At 40.6% G+C, this 20,323-nt stretch overlaps 1 protein-coding gene across 5 annotated transcripts in view; it reads right to left on the minus strand.

Moving 5' to 3' along the window:
* The window catches only part of TRAK1 (trafficking kinesin protein 1), a 131,441-nt gene that overhangs the window by 87,514 nt on the left and 23,604 nt on the right, over positions 1–20,323 (minus strand). Inside the window, exon 2 of one of the 5 annotated variants that reach the window (XM_061587547.1) lies at positions 7,865–8,379. The exons of 3 other annotated variants lie outside the window; for them this stretch is intronic. In XM_061587547.1, coding sequence (XP_061443531.1) covers positions 7,865–7,928 — 64 coding nt within the window. In that variant the 5' untranslated portion in view covers positions 7,929–8,379. Of the gene's footprint in view, positions 1–7,864; positions 8,380–20,323 lie in introns of those variants that run through there. One more of the 5 variants, XM_061587549.1, reaches the window with a different exon arrangement.

Consider the following 20,323-nt stretch of genomic DNA (forward strand, 5'->3'; position numbering starts at 1 on the left):
TGCTTTAAAAGAAATTGGGTGCCACAGCATCTGATTGTCCTGATGCACTACCTATACTCTAGACAAGAGGCTACTGTCAGGACAGAATATGGAAAAACTGATTGGTTCCCAATCGGAAAGGGTGTGAGACAGACCCTATTTTTTTTTAATCTATCTGCAGAACATATCATACGGAAAGCAGGATTGGACCAAGATGAAGGTGTGAAAATTGGAGAGAGAATTATCAATAATTTAAGATATGCAGACGAGACCATACTACTAGCACAAATCAGTAATGATTTGAAACGAATGCTGATGAAAATTAAAGAGGAAAGCACAAAAGCAGGACTATAGCTGAAGGTCAAGAAGACTAAAGTAATGACAACAGAAGATTTATGCAACTTTAAAGTTGACAACGAGGACATTGAACTTGTCAAGGATTATCAATACCTTGGCACAGTCTTTAACCGAAATGGAGCCAGTAGTCAAGAAATCAGAAGAAGGCTAGGACTGGGGAGGGCAGCTATGAGAGAACTAGAAAAGGTCCTCAAATGCAAATGCATCACTGGACACTAAAGACAATGGTATTCCCAATCTCTATGTATGGATGTGAAAGTTGGACAGTGAAAAAAGCAGATAAGAGAAAAATCAAGTCATTTGAAATGTGGTGTTGGAGGAGAGCTTTGTGCATACCATGGACTGCGAAAAAGACAAATAATTGTGTGTTAGAACAAATTAAACCAGAACTATCACTAGAAGCTAAAATGATGAAACTGAGGTTATCATACTTTGGACACATCATGAGAAGACAATAATGCTGGGAAAAACAGAAGGGAGTAGAAAAAGAGGAAGGCCAAACAAGAGGTGGACTGATTCCGTAAAGGAAGCCACAGACCTGAATTTACAAGATCTGAACAGGGTGGTTCATGACAGATGCTACTGGAGGTCGCTGATTCATAGGGTCATCGTAAGACATAACCTACTTGAAGGCACATAACAACAAAAACACTTGCTGACATCTTAAAATTTAATTCAGAAAACCCCATTTTCTGAGAGTTGTATTCATCTGTCTCATGCACCATTCTTGTAGGAAACTGCTTTAAGTCTGTTTCATATTATATTTTTAAATTGTTTTAACTCACCCTGGGACATCATAGTGAAGGATGGGTAAGAAATCAAATAAGTAATGATGATGATAATAGCTAATGACGTGACAAAAATATGAAAGCTTGTTTTCTTCCAGTGTGGTCCTGCCCCACACTTCATACAGCAACAGGCTTTGCTAATATGTGGCAATATAGTAATATCAGATAGCTGCCAGGCTACAAGGTAGCGCAGATCCTTTTGTCTGAGCACCATGGACAGTAAGACAGTATTCCCCCTACACACAGTTTGAGGCACACGTACTAGCTGATTATGATCTAGCTAGTAAGTGTGCCTCAAACAGAGCATGCAAGAATTACCTAAATTTACAAGGCCCAGAGGTGCTCCTACTAAACTTTGCTCGACTCAGATTGTATCAGGCACCTTAGCAATGTGATCTGGGCTACGTGTCACACAGAAGGCAGTAAAAAAGTGTAAAACAAAAGCAACCTTTTCAGTATCAGCAAGCATGCTGACCTTAGGGAAAACAAAACCCATCTGCTCAGCCTTGTAAAATATATTTAGAATAGTTCCAAATGTAGTAAGATGAAAGAGTGAACTCAAGACAATACTGAACTGAAATCATAAAAAGGCAGAAGGATGTGTCGGAGAAAATTGCACAAAACTGATCAAGCAGTGGTGCCAACCCACACACTAAAGCAGGGGTGGGGAACCTTTTTGGCTCCGGAAGGGGGGCAGATTTCTATCCGCGACGTCCGAGGTGGAAAGGGGAAGCCTGGAAATGCTCACAAAGCTCTTCCTGTGCTTTTTCTTTCCATCTCTGATATCGGAGGCTGGGAAGGAGAAGCAGTTGCCCTCCTTGAGCAAGGCACTCTCCTACTGCCTATCAGCTGATGGGCACGTGGGAGTGTGCCTTGCTCTAGCAAAGGAACAACTGGGAGCCCACTTTAAGCTTCTGATTGTTCCTCTGAAGTTCCGCTTTTACCCGCCCCACACCTGGCATCATACAGATCCCCCACCATAGCGCTCAAAGAAAGGAAAAGCAAAATGCTACAGTTATGTACTTGGCTTTCATTAAGTGAGAATAAGGCTAGAAAGACATCCACCAGCAGGAAAGAGTGCAGCAGCTAGGACAACTGTGGAGCAGGCTTGCCTGTTTTCCTCCTTCTGAATCCTGCTTCTGCATTTGCTATTACTGAGGACAATGCTGGCGGGAGTGCCTGTCCCCCTGCTTGACTGCCATCAGCCAGCCTGAGAAAGCCAGAACATGGATGGCAGCAGCCCTGAAGGGGGCAACACCAAGGTGGGGATTCCCCCCTGCCCACTGTGGCCACTTCAGAGGGCAGTTCCTTGCCCTTGTGCCAGCTCAAAACACCTTTCCTGGGGGATAGTATTGTTGATGTGTTTGGGTTATTTATTTATTTTTTTTACTGTTGGGGGATAGATTGCTGAGCAATCTTGGGGCCTTGTTTTGTGGGGGATTTGGTGACCTTTTTGTGAGCCTTGTCTTGTGACTCAGAGGAAGGAGTTGGCAATATTTGGGGGGTAGTGGTGGTCCTCCCTCCGATCAATGTGGTCATAAATATGGTGCTGGGAGGAGAGTGAGCCAGACAAAAGGAACTCAGTTCAGCCAGTTGAAGTTTGTGCTGACCTCTTCCCCACCCAAATATTTGGTTGTCCTGTTAGCCAGCCCACTGTTATCTGGATGCTGCTTTTAAACGTCATGCTGGCTTGTAATAAGATCTTCCTCATTCACAATTTAATTGGGGGATGAGGCAGCTGATCTGGCATGCATAACTAAAACTGAGTGGGCGAATGGGGGAGAGAATTAGTTTCTCCCAGATGTGTCCATCTGTGCAATTGGTTCAGCATCAGGGTAGATTCAAGGGCCAGGGAAGGGAGTCAAGGTGATCTATAAAAATATCCTCTCTCTTGGCTCCCAGTTGCTAATCTCACCTTCATTGCATGTATATGCTGACCAGTGGAACTTTTTCAGGTGGCCCAGGGTTAATTACATGCTGGTCCAAGGGAGGTGGTGAAGCCATCTGAAGCATATTGTGACTTGTTTGTGAGGCATTTCTAGGATAAAACCACTTGCATTCGTCAGCACTTGGGACTACACTATCGCTGTAGATCAGGTGTGGGGAATCTTTGGCCCTCTAGAAGTTGCTGAACTATAACTCCCATCATCTCTAGCCAATGCCATGCTTGTTGGGGCTGATGGTAGTTGTAGGTTCAGCAACATCTGGAGGGGCAAAGATTTCTCACACCTGCTGTAGATTAATCTGGTGAGATGCCTACAATCTGGTGAGATGCCTTATCAAGTTTTGTTAGATGAGTTTCAGTTGATACATGTGAGGGTGTTTGTTTAAGTCTGTAAACCACCTGTGTGTTGGATCCTTGCTCTTCTTTACTAATAACATATGGCAGGGTGGGAGCACCTGGTTGGGCCAGAGGGGTGACTAATGCCCTTTTACAATGGTGGTTCCATGACACCTGAAAGAGGAGACAGTAAGACCACTCCTGCAGAAATCTGCCCTGGACCCAACAGGTCTTAATAATTTTAGATCGGTAGGAAAACACCCCTTCCTGGACAAGGTCATTGAGTGGGTGATTGTTAACCAGATCTAGGCACTCTTGGATGAAAATGATTTTCTGTATCCATTTCAATTGGTATTCAGGCCTGATCTGGCACAGAAATCGCTGTGGTTGCCCTATAAGATGACCTCTGTTAAGGGAGAGATGGGGGAGCGTGACCTGCTGATTCTCCTTACTCTCTCAGTAGCTTTTGACACCACTGACCATGGCATCCTTCTGGAGATATTGAGTTGGACAAACAAGTACAGAGGTTGATGCATGTGGGACATTGTTCTGGCTGATGGGTTTTTCAATATGGGGGTCTTGTCCCCCATGCTACTATCTAACATCTACATGAAACTGTCGAGTGGAGTGGTAGAGTTTTGGAGTGCATTATCATCAGCATGCTGATGCCATGCAGCTCTGTTTCTCCTTTTTATCCTCCTATCCATGAAACAGTGGATGTGCTGAACTACTGCCTAGCCATAGTAATGGACTGGATGAGAGCCAATGAACCAAGAATCAATCCAAACAAGACACGAGATGTTGTTACTGGGTGGTTCCTTTGGTCGGATGAGTGGTGTACAGTCTGAAGGAGAAGGTCTGGAGTTTCAGAATTTTCCTGGATCCACTATTATAAATAATAAAGTTACCATTATGATATTGTATATAATTGACACTAAACAGAATGAAAGGGGGACAGAGAAAGTAAGAAAGAAAAGTAGAAAACATAAAAGTAGAAAAGTAGAAAGTACAAAACATAATTTGTACAACACCACACTGGGAGAGAGGGCTCCATTTAAATAGCCTGTAGCATTTGTTTTAACGGATTTATTCTCGTATTGTTCCCTTTTAAATTTTTCTATTATCTACCTGCTTCAGTTCAAGCAATGCTTATAATCATACAGTATTCACCAAGTTCATTTTATTTTGAAAATTACCCAAGATATGAGTTTATTCTTCTAGAGTGTGTGCCACAGTGCTACAAATTTGAGTTTATGGCATGCTATTGCAAAATTTTAATATATTTTCAGGCTCCCTGTTGCTAAATCACCTTTAAAATCTAAAATTTCTATTATAATCATTTATGCAGCTATTTTGTTTTCACGAAGCAAAATTGAATCTAAGTTGTTAATAAATTCTCAAAGAGTAGAAGAATCCTGATCAACTGTTCTTCGAGTCTGCCATAAACCAATCTGCCATAAATAATGTTCCCGTGTATTTGACAATGGGGAAGAGGGGAGACTAACTGCAATATAGGGAAATTGTTTAAATTGAAAACTGTTGACTACCTGGACTGTTGTAATTAGATTCATTTCATCATGCCCTCCTAAACTTATGCCAAATTCCTATTCTTGGAGAGAATGGATGCAATTCATGAAGCCAAACCTTTTATTAAAAAGAGAGGAGTTTGTTCATGCTTGATTCCTTTCCTGTTCTCTGATACATCAGGCTTTAGAAAGTCGTATAGATTTTGGAAATATCCCGACCAAACTTTGTTATCACCCTCCTAATATTCCAGGTTTACTGACCGACTGGTTTATCAGAATGACCTTTGCTAATGTCTTTATTAATTTAGAACCAGAGCTTGGAAGTAATCAGTTACAAAAATGAATTATTTGTAATTTATTACTTTTTTGAGGAATGAGTGGGTAATTTCCATACATTTTGATTGTAATAGGAGTAATTTTATTACTTTTGTAATGTTTCCAGCACTACTCTGGGGCATTACTTGGGGGAGAGCAGGGGAAGACTTATGTTCGTCTGATTCATGAATGAAAATCATGTGCCTCAATCTGGGCTTCTGTGCAGCGTTGAGCTTCCCTCATGCTCTGTGAGTGGGTAGGAGGTGACGAGGGAAGAGGTGGAGAATGAGACAGGGGTGGAGTGGAGAAAATAATTGTTTTTAAAAATGGACACTGGTGGAAGAGAATGGAGGGAGAAAGGAGCCAGAGGGCAAGAATATGGATAAAGGAGGAGAAGGAGGCAGCAGCAGAATGAGATAAAGAACTGTGGTGGGGAGAGATGACTGTGTGTGTGAGCGAGCGAGAGCACTGTGGAGGTCAGAGATGACTCTGTGTGTGTGTGTGTGTGTGTGAGTGAGTGAGAGAGAGAGAATACTTAGCACGCAATGGCATGCAAAGTGGCCTCCATTGCCCTCCCTGGCTACTTTGCTGCATTTGCAGTGTTTTAACTTTTTTGCACCCCAGGGAAAAATGTTTGCTTGGGTGGGTGTACCTTGGTTGGTGGCAGGGCAGGGTCCAGAAGGTGGCTGAGTGAGAGAGATGACATTTGCTGGCTGCGTGTGAGTGTGTGGAGTTGCACTTGGTTTGACATGAAAATATCTGAGCGGGGGCCTCTACCTCCCTACCTCCCTTACCAGTGGAGAGACCACCACTACTATCTTATGGATAAAAAGAATTATTCTACTACCTCTGTGTATGTGTGTTTATTTTTAATGTTGTTTTAGGCGACTTAGATGTGCAGCAGCCAAGGCCAGCACTTAAGTAACTTAAGTGTAATTGTAGTGATTACTTTTGAGAAACAGTAAAGTAATCAATTTCTTTCAGAACAATGGTAATTTATTCTAATGTAATAGTAATTTATTCTTTTTTGGGGCCAAGTAACAGTAACTGCAATTTATTTCTTTTTAAAAGTAATCTTCCCAGCTGTGTTTAGTACTGTTCAGTAACTAACATGGAGGGTAGATTAAACAAAAACTAGTCAAGTAATAAAAATATAACCGCTGGCTGAGCCTATTTAAAACCAGCTAAGTGGCAATCCTACTAGTCCTCCGCCCTGTAATTTATCATACCTATTGTACAGCATTCTTGTATTTTACATACAATTAACAAATCAAAGGATTACAAATTTTGAAATATAGGACAATGTAATTTTGACAACAAACTTGTTATGGCAAGATTTTAAATGGGGAAGAGTGCACAGTTTATTATCTTCCAATAGTAGCAGCCAGTTATCAATATAATTCATCTAGCTTTTTGTTCCTTGTAACGAGCCTCTCAGAAGCTTCCTCAAAATCAGCTCAGCAATTTAAAAGGCAGAGCAGAGAAAAGAAAAGTGCATCTGTCCAATTCTTAAGTATTCTAAAGTGGGCCAGTATATCACAAGAAATTATATTATTCAGATTAACCAAGCGCTGTAACTCTTCCTAGGGCAAATTCATAGACAGTGCAAATAATTTGCCCTTTAAATATGCATTCTGGGTGTGGATCTTTTACAAACATTAAATATATACCCAAAGAGCTCACCAGTTTTCCAAGGCTTGCGGGCATAGAGATTTTTTGTGAAATTCAACATAATTGAATTGAATTAGCTGTGTAATTTTTCCTCTTATTTTAAATCACTCTAAATCCTTAAGTGAAAAGGTAATTCCTGATTGCTGCTATGCCCCCCCCGCCATCAACTTGTTCCCCCCATAATTGTGGCCCTTCTTCATTTATTAAGACTAATATCCAATCCAAATAGGGATACAACATATTTTCATGGCCTCTACATTTCCATTTTGTGTTCCCACTAAATTCTGTAGCCAAAATTAGGTTTGAATTTCCTGCAAGGCGGGTGGTGCAGTTTCAGTTACTCCTCCTCACACCCTCCTTTAGCACGAGACTGATGATCACATCCAGGATTGTGAAAAAGACACTGCCAGCCTGGTAGAAAACCGAAAGTTCGAGAGGAGCTTACAAAGAGGACAAATTCCCAAAATTTAACTTAATGGTTTAACCAGAGGAGTTGTTTTAATCATTTCCTGCAACGAAGATTTTCTATGCAACACTCAGCTGTTTACCTACAGCCTTTCATATATGCTGTGCATCCTGCCACATTTCACACTAGAATATGTGCCCATTACTACCCAGGTTTCACATTTCAAAATGGAACACTTGCCTCAGCTAAATAAGTGCATTTAAGCATGAGCTGTAGCAGCAGTTATTCACAATAAGCAGTAATTTTCCTTTGCTCAAAAGATCTTCCAGTATGTATGTTCTGCTGTCACTCTTACTGGCAAAAAGCCCTACAACAGTCTCCCGCAGCATGCTTCAAACAAATGCTAAGAAATGCTAAAAGCTGGCCACCTTAGCTGCACAACCCCACAGCTGTTCTTCCAGTCTGCTCTATAGGAGGCAGAAATGCTTATATTAGAAAGTACAGCTCATATTGCTGGCGTAGTTCAAAAGCACATAATTACCATCCGTACAGTCTTCATAATACCAGTCCAGCTCGTAGTAATCCGCTTCAATGAATTTCTGCATAGTCCGTTACCCCCTCGGACAATGTAGGAGAGAAGATTTTAGGGAAATGCTACAGAGGTCAAGTGAAATGCAGCCATGCCTCCCTGCCTTTACAGAATACTCTTCTGCAAAGGAACTCAGAGACTGCCAATAATAAGCTGAACATCTTCAGTCAAAAACAGGAGCCAACACGGATAGGGGCCAACAATAAAAAAGAGAAAATAAGAACTTCAACGGAAAAAAATAATAAGAAGGGAGAGGCTTGTTGCAGCAGCTGCACCAGTAGCTGCTCTAATAAAGAAGCTCTACACCAGAGCTGGGAATGGGAGTTAACAAAACCATCCTATCAAAAGGCTTGGACTCTGACGTTGGAGACACACACCACCACTTGGGGGTTCCTAACTCATTCCTTTCCCACTCCAGTCCTCGCATCTCTTCTGGTCCAATACGTTGCCATGGAGACTGGCTGGCTCTGAAAGAGATGGAGGGAGGAAATGCATTCTGCTGTTTATGACTACGGTAGCTAGTATGTGTCTCACTAGAAGACACAGAACAGATAAATGCTTTGCATTGCTGTAATAAAATAGATCCACATTAAGTACCAGCTTGTTGCACAACATCAGTTTTTTTCAAATCACTTACACATCATCATATTTTTAAATGTACACCTAGTGTAATACTATTACAAATGGGAGGAGGGATTCCCACACCCAGAAATGTAGATGGAAGAAACCAAGCAACTTCCTCATTTTTGCCATAAGTTGGTAGAGTCATTCTCTCTCTATATATAATAAAAATAAAATACAAATATAACACACACTTTCAACCCTTTTGACTAAAGCTTCTATCTGTGAACCAGTGACCCATTTTTCCAAATAGCCAAGTTCCATGACAACACAAAAAGGATTACAGCAAACTACAGCCATTTTGTACAACTTAGAATACTTAGCATCTTCCTCACAGCTGTTGTATTCCCTTCTCTCCTAAAACTAATCTTTTCATGGGTTTGCAGTTAATGCACACTTGTGTAGTTGTGCCATTTTTAGAGACAATATGATTTTAACAATGGGTGATCCATAGCAGGACATGAAAAAAGTAGCAGCAAATGAATAAGCACATTCTGCCGGACAGGATAACACATTTCTTCACCTTCAATTTGATTATAAATACTCCATGTTTATTTGGGTTTTGTTACAACTCCCCATCCCTACCCCTCAACAGTATAGGGGTGTATCCAGTGTTTACAGTGTTTTCACTGTTTAGATGAAGAGTCAAAAAACCCGTTTTTGGATAGGCAGAGAAGCCAAGGCAGAGAAGGTGACAAAGGACTGCTGTGGGGCCAAAGAAGGGGGCGGGAATGACAAAAAGGAGGGAAAAAGTGGTAAAAATCAGACTTGGCAGAAGAGGATTGCATGGAAAGGAGCGGGAATTCTCAGGAAAGTGCTCTGAAGTCGGCCAGTTGTACTCCAGGATGCCCAATTACAGCAGAGCACTCTGATGCTGGCTGGATACTCCTCTAAGGTTCAGAAATAGGAACGGGTGCCATTTAAAGCAGCACAATGGCTGTGCAATTTAATGCTCTTCTCTCACATTCAAGCAATAGTGTAATTCAGAAGTGCAGGGTCCATGATAGTCACAGCCATGCCCCCTCATAGCCACACCCTCTTTCCACTTTTCCTCATTTCCCATGCTCTCTCTGTAGCCTTCCAAGCCCACATTCTACTACAACAGATGCCCCTAGGAGTCAATCAGCATGAAAGGGAAGGCTGTGTGTTAGCTACTGCGAAGAGTCTTCTCGGTGGCTGACTCAGCTCCTTTCACTCTGATTGCCTCCAATCAGCATGAAAGGGCAGGCTGACATGCTCCCTTTTCATGTAGATCGGCTCATTCACAGAGACCTGACTGGGACCCTGCTCCCAAAAAAGTAACGGCTCTATGACTCGCTGGGACCCTGGACGACTACACCTCTGCATGCAAGATGGGGGGGAATTGGAACAGATGAAGAGTTTTAATAGTGAGGACGGAGCAGAGGTTGTTGGAGCGGATGTGGTGTGACAGTGGGCATGACATGCTCAGAAAGGCATAGTGACTCAGAAGCTCCCCACTACTGATTTACTGAGATGGAAACAAGCCACAGTGAGCCTTGGGCTTGTGTGTATCCATTTCCTTTGACACAGCCTGAAGGAATTTGGAAGCTATCACTTTCATTTTTGATTAACCTCAGTTTACATTATATCCAAACCCTAAATAATGGCTAACAAACCATGGTGATATTAACCACAAATTGTCTGGTTTAGACAAAATGAGAGGGTTAATTTAAAAAAAGAAAGTGAAAGAAGCTGTGCTAGAGAAGAGGGAGAAGCAAAAGGCTCACTACAGGTTGTTTCTGTCATTACTGTCAATCTAAATGCAACCTTTGTATCATCTTAATAGTTATATTATATATTTAAACATAATAAATATTGTGCCAATTTTTCCTAAACCCTGTGTCACAGACAGCTTCCGTCCAGTTAAATATTCAGTGTAGTAAAAATACACATTAATTTCTAAAGGGTAATTATTGCTTATCGAGCAAGGGTAGGATTATACATTTGCCCTTTAAAACAATGCTGCCGCCTCCAGGAATAAAAAATAAGGCATATGAAATAAATTGGGAAATATATTTTTTATAAACAACCCCAATTAGACATTTGGAATTATAACAGGCTACTTCCGATTCTTCCCCACCCCAATGAAATGGAGGACATATGACTATTTTAGGAAGAAAGATTTACTACTTGCTTCAGAACAGATGAAAATCCAATATAAAATTTCTTCTCTCCTTCTTGCCCCCTCCTCTTGTCCAGGATTTAATATTATCAGCCTTGTTCTGGCATGGATTTCTCTTTTTTAATGGTCTGTGAAGCTAGTATTATTATTATTAGTGATACTGAACCAATACTATTGGCAGTGATGATTATGATGACTGTAATTATTATTGTGATGAAGGTAATTATAACTAACATGAAGAAGAAACCAGGAAGCAATCTTTTGAGGTAAGCTGTTCTTGAGGGAACTTTAAATATGAATCTGAATGGTTTAGGGGCTAGAGAACTGGGAAAGTCAACCAGAAAATAGAGATAATGAAAAATTAACTTAAAAAAAAAGTCAAACTGTAATCCTAACAGAAGATACTGAGACAATTAGCAAAACATTTGCATTTGGTGCATGGTAATATTAATATTAACCCTGCAAAGAGAGCAAATGAAATGCATTTTTGCATCAAATTTAACCATTTGGAGGCCTTGTGACTTACCTTTAAGGCACTACCACTGCAAGCACATTGTGACTCCCTCCTTAATTTTCAAAATAACAATTTCTGAGGTTCAAGCATATCTGGATGCAATACCCTCCCACCTTGAAGAGTTTATTTCCTGATTGCAGAGGCTGGCTTTGGTTGCTCGGTGAGAGGAAAACACTTTCTGCAGCTAAGGAAATATGCTTTTTTTGGACCATTTCAAATGTTAGCCATCACACTTAGAGCAACAACCAAACCCCCCCATCTTACTTCACATTGGCATACTCCATGTAGTGAAGTATGATGCCTATTAGTATTGTACATGTCAGCCCAATCATCTTCATGCCAGCATCAGCTGCCACTAGTGATATGAGGCACAAGTGGAAAGAGTTTCCAACAACTGAGATGACTCATGTGGTAAGCCCAATGAAATCTTACACTCTAGTATATAAGAGCACTACTATGCCAAAACATTTTTTGGCATCCTCCATCTGTGATGAGTAATACACAAAGGAGGTCTCAGGGAAGAAAATTCCAACTAATGCCCGGGCCTGATAAGACTACCTGGAACTGACAATAGAAAGCTCTCCCCACACCTTAATTCTCTTTTTCTTTCTGTGAATCTGGAATATGAGCTACCCATCCACCCAGATCAATTTTTCTATTAGATCTGAATCAGATGTGGCTGTGCAAGTTCTAAACCAATACCTGAATGCAGTAATGGGCTGGATGAGGGCCAGTAAACTGAAACTGAATCGAGACAAGATAGAGGTTCTACGGGTGGATAGCTCCTGGGCTGGGAGTTGGGTGATGTGCCTGTTCTGGGTGGGGTTGTACTCCTTCGAAAAAGGATCATGTATGCAGTTTGGGAGTGCTCCTTGGTTAATTTCTGACCAAGAAAGTGCAGTGTCTACAGTGGCTAGCAGCACCTTCTACTAGCTTCAGCTGGTATGCCAACTGCAGCCATTCTTGGACCAGAATAGTTTGGCCACTGTGACCTATGCACTTGTAACCTCAAACCTGGAGCAGTGTAATGTACTGCTTGTGGGGCTGCCCTTGAGGTTGATCCAAAAGCTGCAACTGGTACAGAATGCTGCCACTAGGTTATTTAGTGAAGTGTCCTATCACATGCAAATTACCCTGCTCCTGAAAAAACTGTACTTGTTGCCAATAAGCTACAAGGCTAGGTTCAAGGTTTGGGTTTTAACCTATGAGCAACGTGGGATCAGGATACCTGCAGGACCACCTTTCTCCTTACTGCCCTGTTCGAGCACTGTGCTCAGCTGAGAAGGCCCTCCTGACTGTGCCATAATCTCAATGAGTGGCAATCAGTGAGAGGGCCTTCACTGTAGTGGCCCCCTTTTTATGATACCACCTCCCTTCTGAGTGCTGTTAAGGGTCAACATGGATGATACTGGCACTTGTTAAAAACACACCTGTGTACTCAGGCTTTTTCTGGCATTTAATACTCAAGAGTTAGTTAATGGTGCCCTGTGGGTTACCAGCTGCATTTTATTTATTGAATACACATTGCCTTGAAGCAGATTATCATAGGCAGTATATTAATATGTTTATTTTTTTTAAAATACCCAAAGAAGAAGAATAGCATCTACAAAAAGGGCTAGTGAAGGTTAGCATTCCATACAATTACTAATCTACACAATTTAATATACTCCACATGCTCCAAACCAATACCCGATTGTTGTTAAGCAAAAATACAAAATACAAAACTCTGGAAAAAGACCACATAGCAGCCTTTGGTGCCATTGTGATATTTAATGGAGTTTAATCATTTATAGCATTTATGGGAGTCACACTAACTATTCCCAGTTCAGATTTTCTCCCAACTAAAAAAATTAAAAAGCCAATCTAGATTGTGGGATGCAAAGGTTAAATGCTTTATGGTCAAGAATAAGTCACTAAGTGAGCACTGGATTTTGCTTCAGCTGGCAACAAAACTACTAAATAAGTTGGCTGCACTCTAAGGACACTGTAGAGAAGTGTTACCACGTGCAGGCTAATAAGACTAGCCTTTGCTTTTGTACGCGAATTAAATGCACTACTAAAATGTCAAGTAGCCATTTCAAAAAGGCATACCTATTCATTACGTGTGAAGACTTGTTGCTGTCTATTTTTTAGTTTTATAAGAAGGTAAGAAGAGCCTGCTGAGTCAGACCAGTGGCCCATCTAGTCTAGCATCCTGTTCTCACAGAGGCCAATCAAACACCTATAGGAAGCCTGAAAGCAAGACTTGAGTGCAACAGCATTCTCCCCACTTGTGGTTCCCAGCAACTGACCTTCAGAGGGATACTGCTTCCAACAGTCGAGGGTAGAGCATAGCCTTGCCCTCCATGAATTTGTCCAATCCTCTTTTAAAGTCATTCACGTTTGTGGCCATAGTTTAACTATGCACTGTGTGAAGAAGTGCTTTCTTTTGTCTATCCTAAATAAATACTGTTCCCGTATAGGGCTAGTTGTCATCATTTTTATTACGCACCCTCCACCAGAAGGTCCCAGGGCAGATCACTACAATGTAAAATACAACATTCAAAACAGTTGGAAACAAATTACAATCACAAATTAGAGTGAGTCCTAAAACTATGTATCTCAAATGTACCTTGTTAATCACTGTGCTCAGCAGATGAAGACCTCCTGCAGATACCATGTTATCAGGAGGTCCATTCCGGACAACATAGGAAGCAGACCTTTAGTATTGTGGCACTGACCCTTTGGAATTCCCTCCCCTTAAATATTAGACAGGCACCGTGTTTGTTATCTTTTCGGTGCCTACTGAAGACCTTCCTCTTTCAATAAGCCTTTTAAGTATGGACCTTATCCCATTCTCTGTTTTTAAAGATGCTTTTAAATATGTTTTTAAGTCTTTTGTTTTTAAAATGTTTTAGAGTGCTTTTAGTATTTTTGTTTGCTGCCCTGGGCTCCTGGAAGGAAGGGTGGGATTTAAATTTAATAAATAAATAAAAAGGCCAGGGTAAAGAGGTGTCTTCTGTATACGGCGAAAGCTGTCTAAAGAAGGTGCCAGACGTAGACCTCTGCCAGAAGGGAATTATGTAACATAGGGGCTGCCAGTACTAAAATATCTGGTAACTTATGACATATTACTTCACTGAACTTTTCAGAATGGATGAATACTAAAACAGATGTACAAAGGTTTAGAGACCGCTTTGTGTAAGCAGAAGGCACATTTGCATGCACAATGGATGTGTACATCTCCAGTTTCCGCTAATCACCTTCTCAGCCCCAGTCCCCAATCCCATGCCATGTTTTTCCGTTGCAAAGGATCCCCACCCCCAACACTCAGAACTCGCTTTCCAGAGGGTACAAGAGCTTGCAGCAGGAAGGAAGCAGTGGAAAAGTCCCACTACATGACCAGAACTCCACTTGTTCTTCTATGGGCAAACTTAGGATAGGGAAGAAAAACAAGTATTAATGCAGAACTTAAGACTATTGCTAGATATTTCTATGTAAGTCTCTAAGCAATGACTTGTACCTCTCTGTTCTATGTTAATTACTATAATAATAACAACAATAATAACAACAACAAAGCAACAACAACAACAATTATTCAAGCCTCACATAATTAAAAAGGATTGAAATTGCTTGGTGATTATATTCTAGTTTCACCCTCAAGTCATGGGATGACCCTCAAACACCCTTTGCCACAAGCTACTCCCCCCCCATTTCACTTGGGAAGTAGCCATTATCTTTAAGAGATGGAGGGTCAAAGGCAAAACAGAACATAATTCAGAGCATCATCACAGACACAATGAAGTTCAAATATCAACTTTCAAACTAACCTTTTAAAAATATTGTCTAATTTACAACAAGACTAAATACACAAGTTCCACAGAACAGTGAAAAAGAACCAGAGGTTATTTACTCAAACTGAAAGGATCAATATTTTAATAATTAAAAGGGGGGGGGAGGAGGAGAGACCAGGCACTACTAACCTGAAGAGTAACAGTTTATATTTGATAGGCCAAATAGTACTTTAAAGCACTTCAAGCCACTGTTTTTTATACATAGAAGGAGGAGTTGTAACGTCGGTGGAGTACCATGCAGCTATAGCAGCTACTTGCTATTCACCCTCAACTATGCCCTTTTGGTGTATGGGCTCCGATATTGGTTAGAAGGACTGAACCAGTGACAGGTGTACTCAGCAGGAAGATCACTGTGATGATATTATATCTTTGCAATCATCATCTCCAATGAATAAGAAGGGTATTGAGTGCTGTAATGTACTAACCATACTATCACTGTGTATGGGGCTTGGGAGGCTGCTCTGAGATGGGTATCATACAAGCTTGCCATTAAGAAGTTAGACCAGAGTGAAAGCATTTATCAGTCTCCTAAATCTGACACCAAGGCCCTATTCCCATCACTCTTTGAGTCACAGCAGTGCATTTATATGCTACCACAGACTGAATTGGTCACAGTCATGACAATACTATGCACTGAACCCACCCTAGTTGGGCAAAATATAATGTAAAAGAAAGGGAAATTAACTGCACAGATTGTTATTCCACCTTACCCAACCAGTTATTAGTACTAAAATGCTAAATGTAAAAAACTACAATCAGTGTGCATACACGCAGTAATATATAATTATATTGGTGACAGCAAGTCACACACATGATATGAACCAATCAAGCCAGTTTTAGAGTAAATAATTCTGGTAGGTAAAATTATTTGAGACAGTTTTTTAAATTACACCAAGATATACAGTGCCTTGTAAAAGTAATCAGATCCCTGACCAATGCTCTCATATAACTGAATTACAAATGGTACATTGTAATTTTATTCTGTATGATATTTTATTTTGAAACACTGAAACTCAAAATCAATTATTGAAAAGTGACATTGGTTTTATGTTTGGAAATATTTGTAAGAAACAAAAACTTGAAACACGTTGCTTGCATAAGTATTCAACCCCTGTGCTGTAGAACCTCCCAGTTTACACAGATGAAAGAAATTGCCCTATTGAGGACACAATTACCTTACCATTGGCCTCCACCTGTGAACCATTAAAGTTGCTGTCACATTGTCAGGATAAAAACCTCACTGTTGAAGGATCATTGGTCAGGCTGTGGATCTGAAGGAAAATGAAGACCAAAGAGCATTCTACAGAAGTGAGAGATAATGTAATACAAATGCATAGATTAGGAAAAGGGTACAAACTAATATTCAAGTGTTTGGATATCTCAGTGAGCACAGCTTTATCAATAATCAGGAAGTGGAAACTGCATCACACCACCCAGGCACTGCCAAGAAAAGGACGTCCCTCAAAACTCAGCTCTTGAACAAGGAGGAGACTTGTGAGAGAAGCCACAGAGAAGCCAACAATCACTTGGAAGGAGCTGGGAGGGGAGTAATGGTGCACCAGTCAACCATATCAAGAACTCTGCATAACACTGACCTGTATGGGAGGATGGCAAGAAAGAAGTCGTTACAAAAAAAGCACCATCTGAAAGCACATCTGAAGTTTGCCAGAAAGCATGAGAGTGCCCCAGCTGCGATGTGCGAAAAGGTTTTGTGGTCAGATGAGACCAAGATAGAGCTTTTTGGCCAAAACTCAAAGCACCATGTGTAGGCAAACCTAACACTGCCCATGCCTCAAGACACAGTGACGTATGGTGGTGGCAGCATCATGTTGTGGGGATGTTTCTTATCAGCAGGGACTGGGCATCTTGTTAAAATTGAAGGAAGAATGGATGGAGCAAAATACAGGGAAATACTGCAAGAGAATTTGCTTCAGTCCACTAAAAAACTGAAGCTTGGGAGGAAATTAACTTTTCAGCAGGGCAATGATCCCAAGCACAAGGCCAAAACAAGACTGGAGTGGCTCAAGAACAAAAAGGTGAATGTCCCACAGAGGCTCAGTCAAAGTCCCGATTTCCATCTCATGGAGAATCTGTGGCGCTCTTTGAAAATTGGGGCCCACAAGCAAAGTCCAACCAACCTGAACGACCTGGAATGATCTGCCAAGATGAATGGGCCAAAATCCCTCCAACACTGGGTGCAAAGCTGGTACTTACCTACCCCAAAATACTTAAAGCTATTATTGCAACGAAAGGTGTCTCTACCAAATATTGTGTGGGGGTTGAATACTTATGCAAGCAACATGTTTCAGTTTGTTTTGTTTCTTACATACATTTCCCAAGATAAAACCAATGTCACCTTACAATAATTGATTTTGAACTTCCGTGTTTCAAAAGAAAATATCATACAGAACGAAATTAAAATGTAGCATTTGTAATTCAATCATATTGGTCAGAGGTCTGAATACTTTTGCAAGGCACTGTACATCAGTAAATCTAATGTGGATTGTGTCTGAAGGGATGGGAGGATGAAACATGCACTGTACATAGAAGAATTTCACTCCTGTGATACAGCCTTTCAGTTGGGTACCAATTCAATTAAAATTAGCAAAATTTCCTTATAAAATATGTTTTAAAATGGGTTTTTATAGTAAATATTGATTTATATCACAGATCCCTTCAATTTTTCTCCTAGACTTTTCCTTGTTGCAATACACAGATAATTATTGACAATAAACTTTGTGCAGCACAGGAGACTTGAAACAGATTACTCAAGTGACTCTGATTCACTGTGTTAATAAATAGTGCACCACTCTGACTCCTTTATCTTGCCTGCCATATAAAGGCAGCCTGTACACATACAACCTGATTCCTACAGAATGACACTGACACACAGATTACAAAACATAAGGGCGTATGCAGTTGTCCAAGTTAGTGGCAAATTGCTAAGCAAGAGAATGTTAGCAAACTCTTATGATACAGATCTTTCCACAGAAGGTTTAATTGTATTGCTGAAGTCAATGTTACAACTATTTCCAAAGAGACACTGAACCTTTCACTCTGCCAAACTTGTACAACCATAAGGAGCAGGAAATGTGGCAATTTTCATCACCATTTCCAATAACACAGCCATTTTAACAGGCTTATAAGTGATAAAATATGTTTTAACTCCCCCCCCTTTTGAAATTACAGATACTGTATAGGGAATCCAGCGGTGCTTCAATGAAGGGTACCATACAATCAAAAAAGAGAAGGCAAAAGGGAAATAAGACCACTACAATTACTTGGCTTTTGCTATCATTGGTGTTAGAAAGGTATTTCCAGAGGGCAGGGGAAGTCATGTTAGCTTGTTGCAGCAAAAAAATAAAAAAAGGGTTGTGACACTATACAGACTAACAAAGTTAATTCTAGCATAAGATTTTATGGATTGGAATCCATTTCATCAGATGCATAAAGTGTATTCTCAATTGCAGGTATAAATGGTAGCACAGGGGGGAGTAGTAAGCAGTGGTGTCAGAAGGAAATGAAATCCAACTGAAATAGCGAGGCACTACGTACGTGACTGATGGAAGTTAACACTAATCAAGTGGTATTGGCTAAACAACCTCTGACAAGAATGACCCTAGCAACACTTATGAAAACACCAGAGAATGTTAATGCATTTTTTGTTCTTGTTTCTGAATACAATACAAAGTTGTCAAACCAATAACGAGAAAGTGCTCATGAACCCTGAAATACAGGCATACCCCGCTTAAAGTCGCTTCACTTAAAGTCACCTTGCTATAAAGTACATGCTCCATACTCCACCATACCCCACTTTAACGTACGCACTTCACAATAACGGATACTTAATGGCATGACGCTGCTGCCATCTAGTGGCGATTCCCGTGCAGTACAAGCATAGATAATTGCTTCACTTTAAGTACATTTTCACTTTACATACACGCTCCAGTCCCATTGCGTATGTTAAAGTGGGGTATGCCTGTATACAGCATACCCTGATCATCAGCTGTAGATGAAACACAGCTATCAATCAGTGGCTTGCAAACAGTTAATACAGAACCTAGATCATTCACACTGCCCCCACAGGGGTAGAAAGTTCCAAATATTGACTCAAAAGCTTACAAAATAGCAGAGAAAACTATCTTTCTTACATTATTGCATAAAGCTCAGAGCGACTTGAGATGGATAATTCCTTTAGATTTGAAATATCCTTTGTGGTACTCTAAGATATGTCTAATGGACAATGCTGGATTTAGATACAGGAGACCTGGCTTTGCTATAGTGTCATTATGTTGCTCAGGACAAGTCACTGTATCTCAGCCTCAACTCGCCAACTGTAAAACAGAACAAATCTACCTCACAGGGTTGTTTGTATTGCAATGCACTCTGGCAATTAAATGTGCCATTTAAATGAAAACAGTAGTGTACATGCGAGCATAGCAAAGAAGAAAACTAGTTTGCAATCCAAAACTGCAGTTTGCTTTTGGGCCCCATCCACACTATACGTTTAAAGCAGTAGCAAACCACTTTAAACAGTTATGGCTCCCCCTGCCCCCAAAAAAGAATCCTGGGAAGTGTAGTTTGTTAAGGGGGCTGAGAGTTGTTAGGAGGCTGCCATTTCCCTTACAGTGCTACACTTTCCAGAGTTGCCTGCTTAAACCACTCTGGGAACACTCAAAATATATGCAACAGATCCGATGGCTCTACTTCAGATAATTATCCTATTGTTAGGGGGTTAAAATTCTTCTCTGCACTAGAGCTTTCTTGATGATCAATACTGAAAATGTATTCATTTTGGAAATATTAACTTGCAGTTCGTTGCAATAGAGGCAACCTTAAAAAAACCTGCAGTACACAACTTAATGTTGCTGCGAACCTACATTATCTACAAATCACAACATTATCAATGTAATTCCAGCAGATCTTCAGTAGCCCATCCAGTATCAACCTTGAGCGATGATGTGCACCCAAAAGGGACACAAATGCACATTTACTAGGGAGCAGGGAGTTACTAGGGAGCGGGGACAGCACTTCAAATCTTAGTTTAATCTCTTGGTATTTTTGTACTTGTCACTTTTCTCTGAAAGTTTAGCTGACCTACTAACAAAAGGATAAGACATTGTTTTTAACTGTATGGATATTTAAGATAATTCTTAATGTCACAGGTAATAAGCTGGCAGCTATAACGTATAACGTACCCATATTTAGTCTATGACTATGTGAACTCAAATTCCATGAGAGGTTTCAAGGGCATTCCAAGGATTTTTAAATACTGAAGTAAGAGTTCCAAGCTGCTTTTT

This window comes from Rhineura floridana, chromosome 10 (assembly GCF_030035675.1).
Source record: "Rhineura floridana isolate rRhiFlo1 chromosome 10, rRhiFlo1.hap2, whole genome shotgun sequence".
NCBI lineage: Eukaryota > Metazoa > Chordata > Lepidosauria > Squamata > Rhineuridae > Rhineura > Rhineura floridana.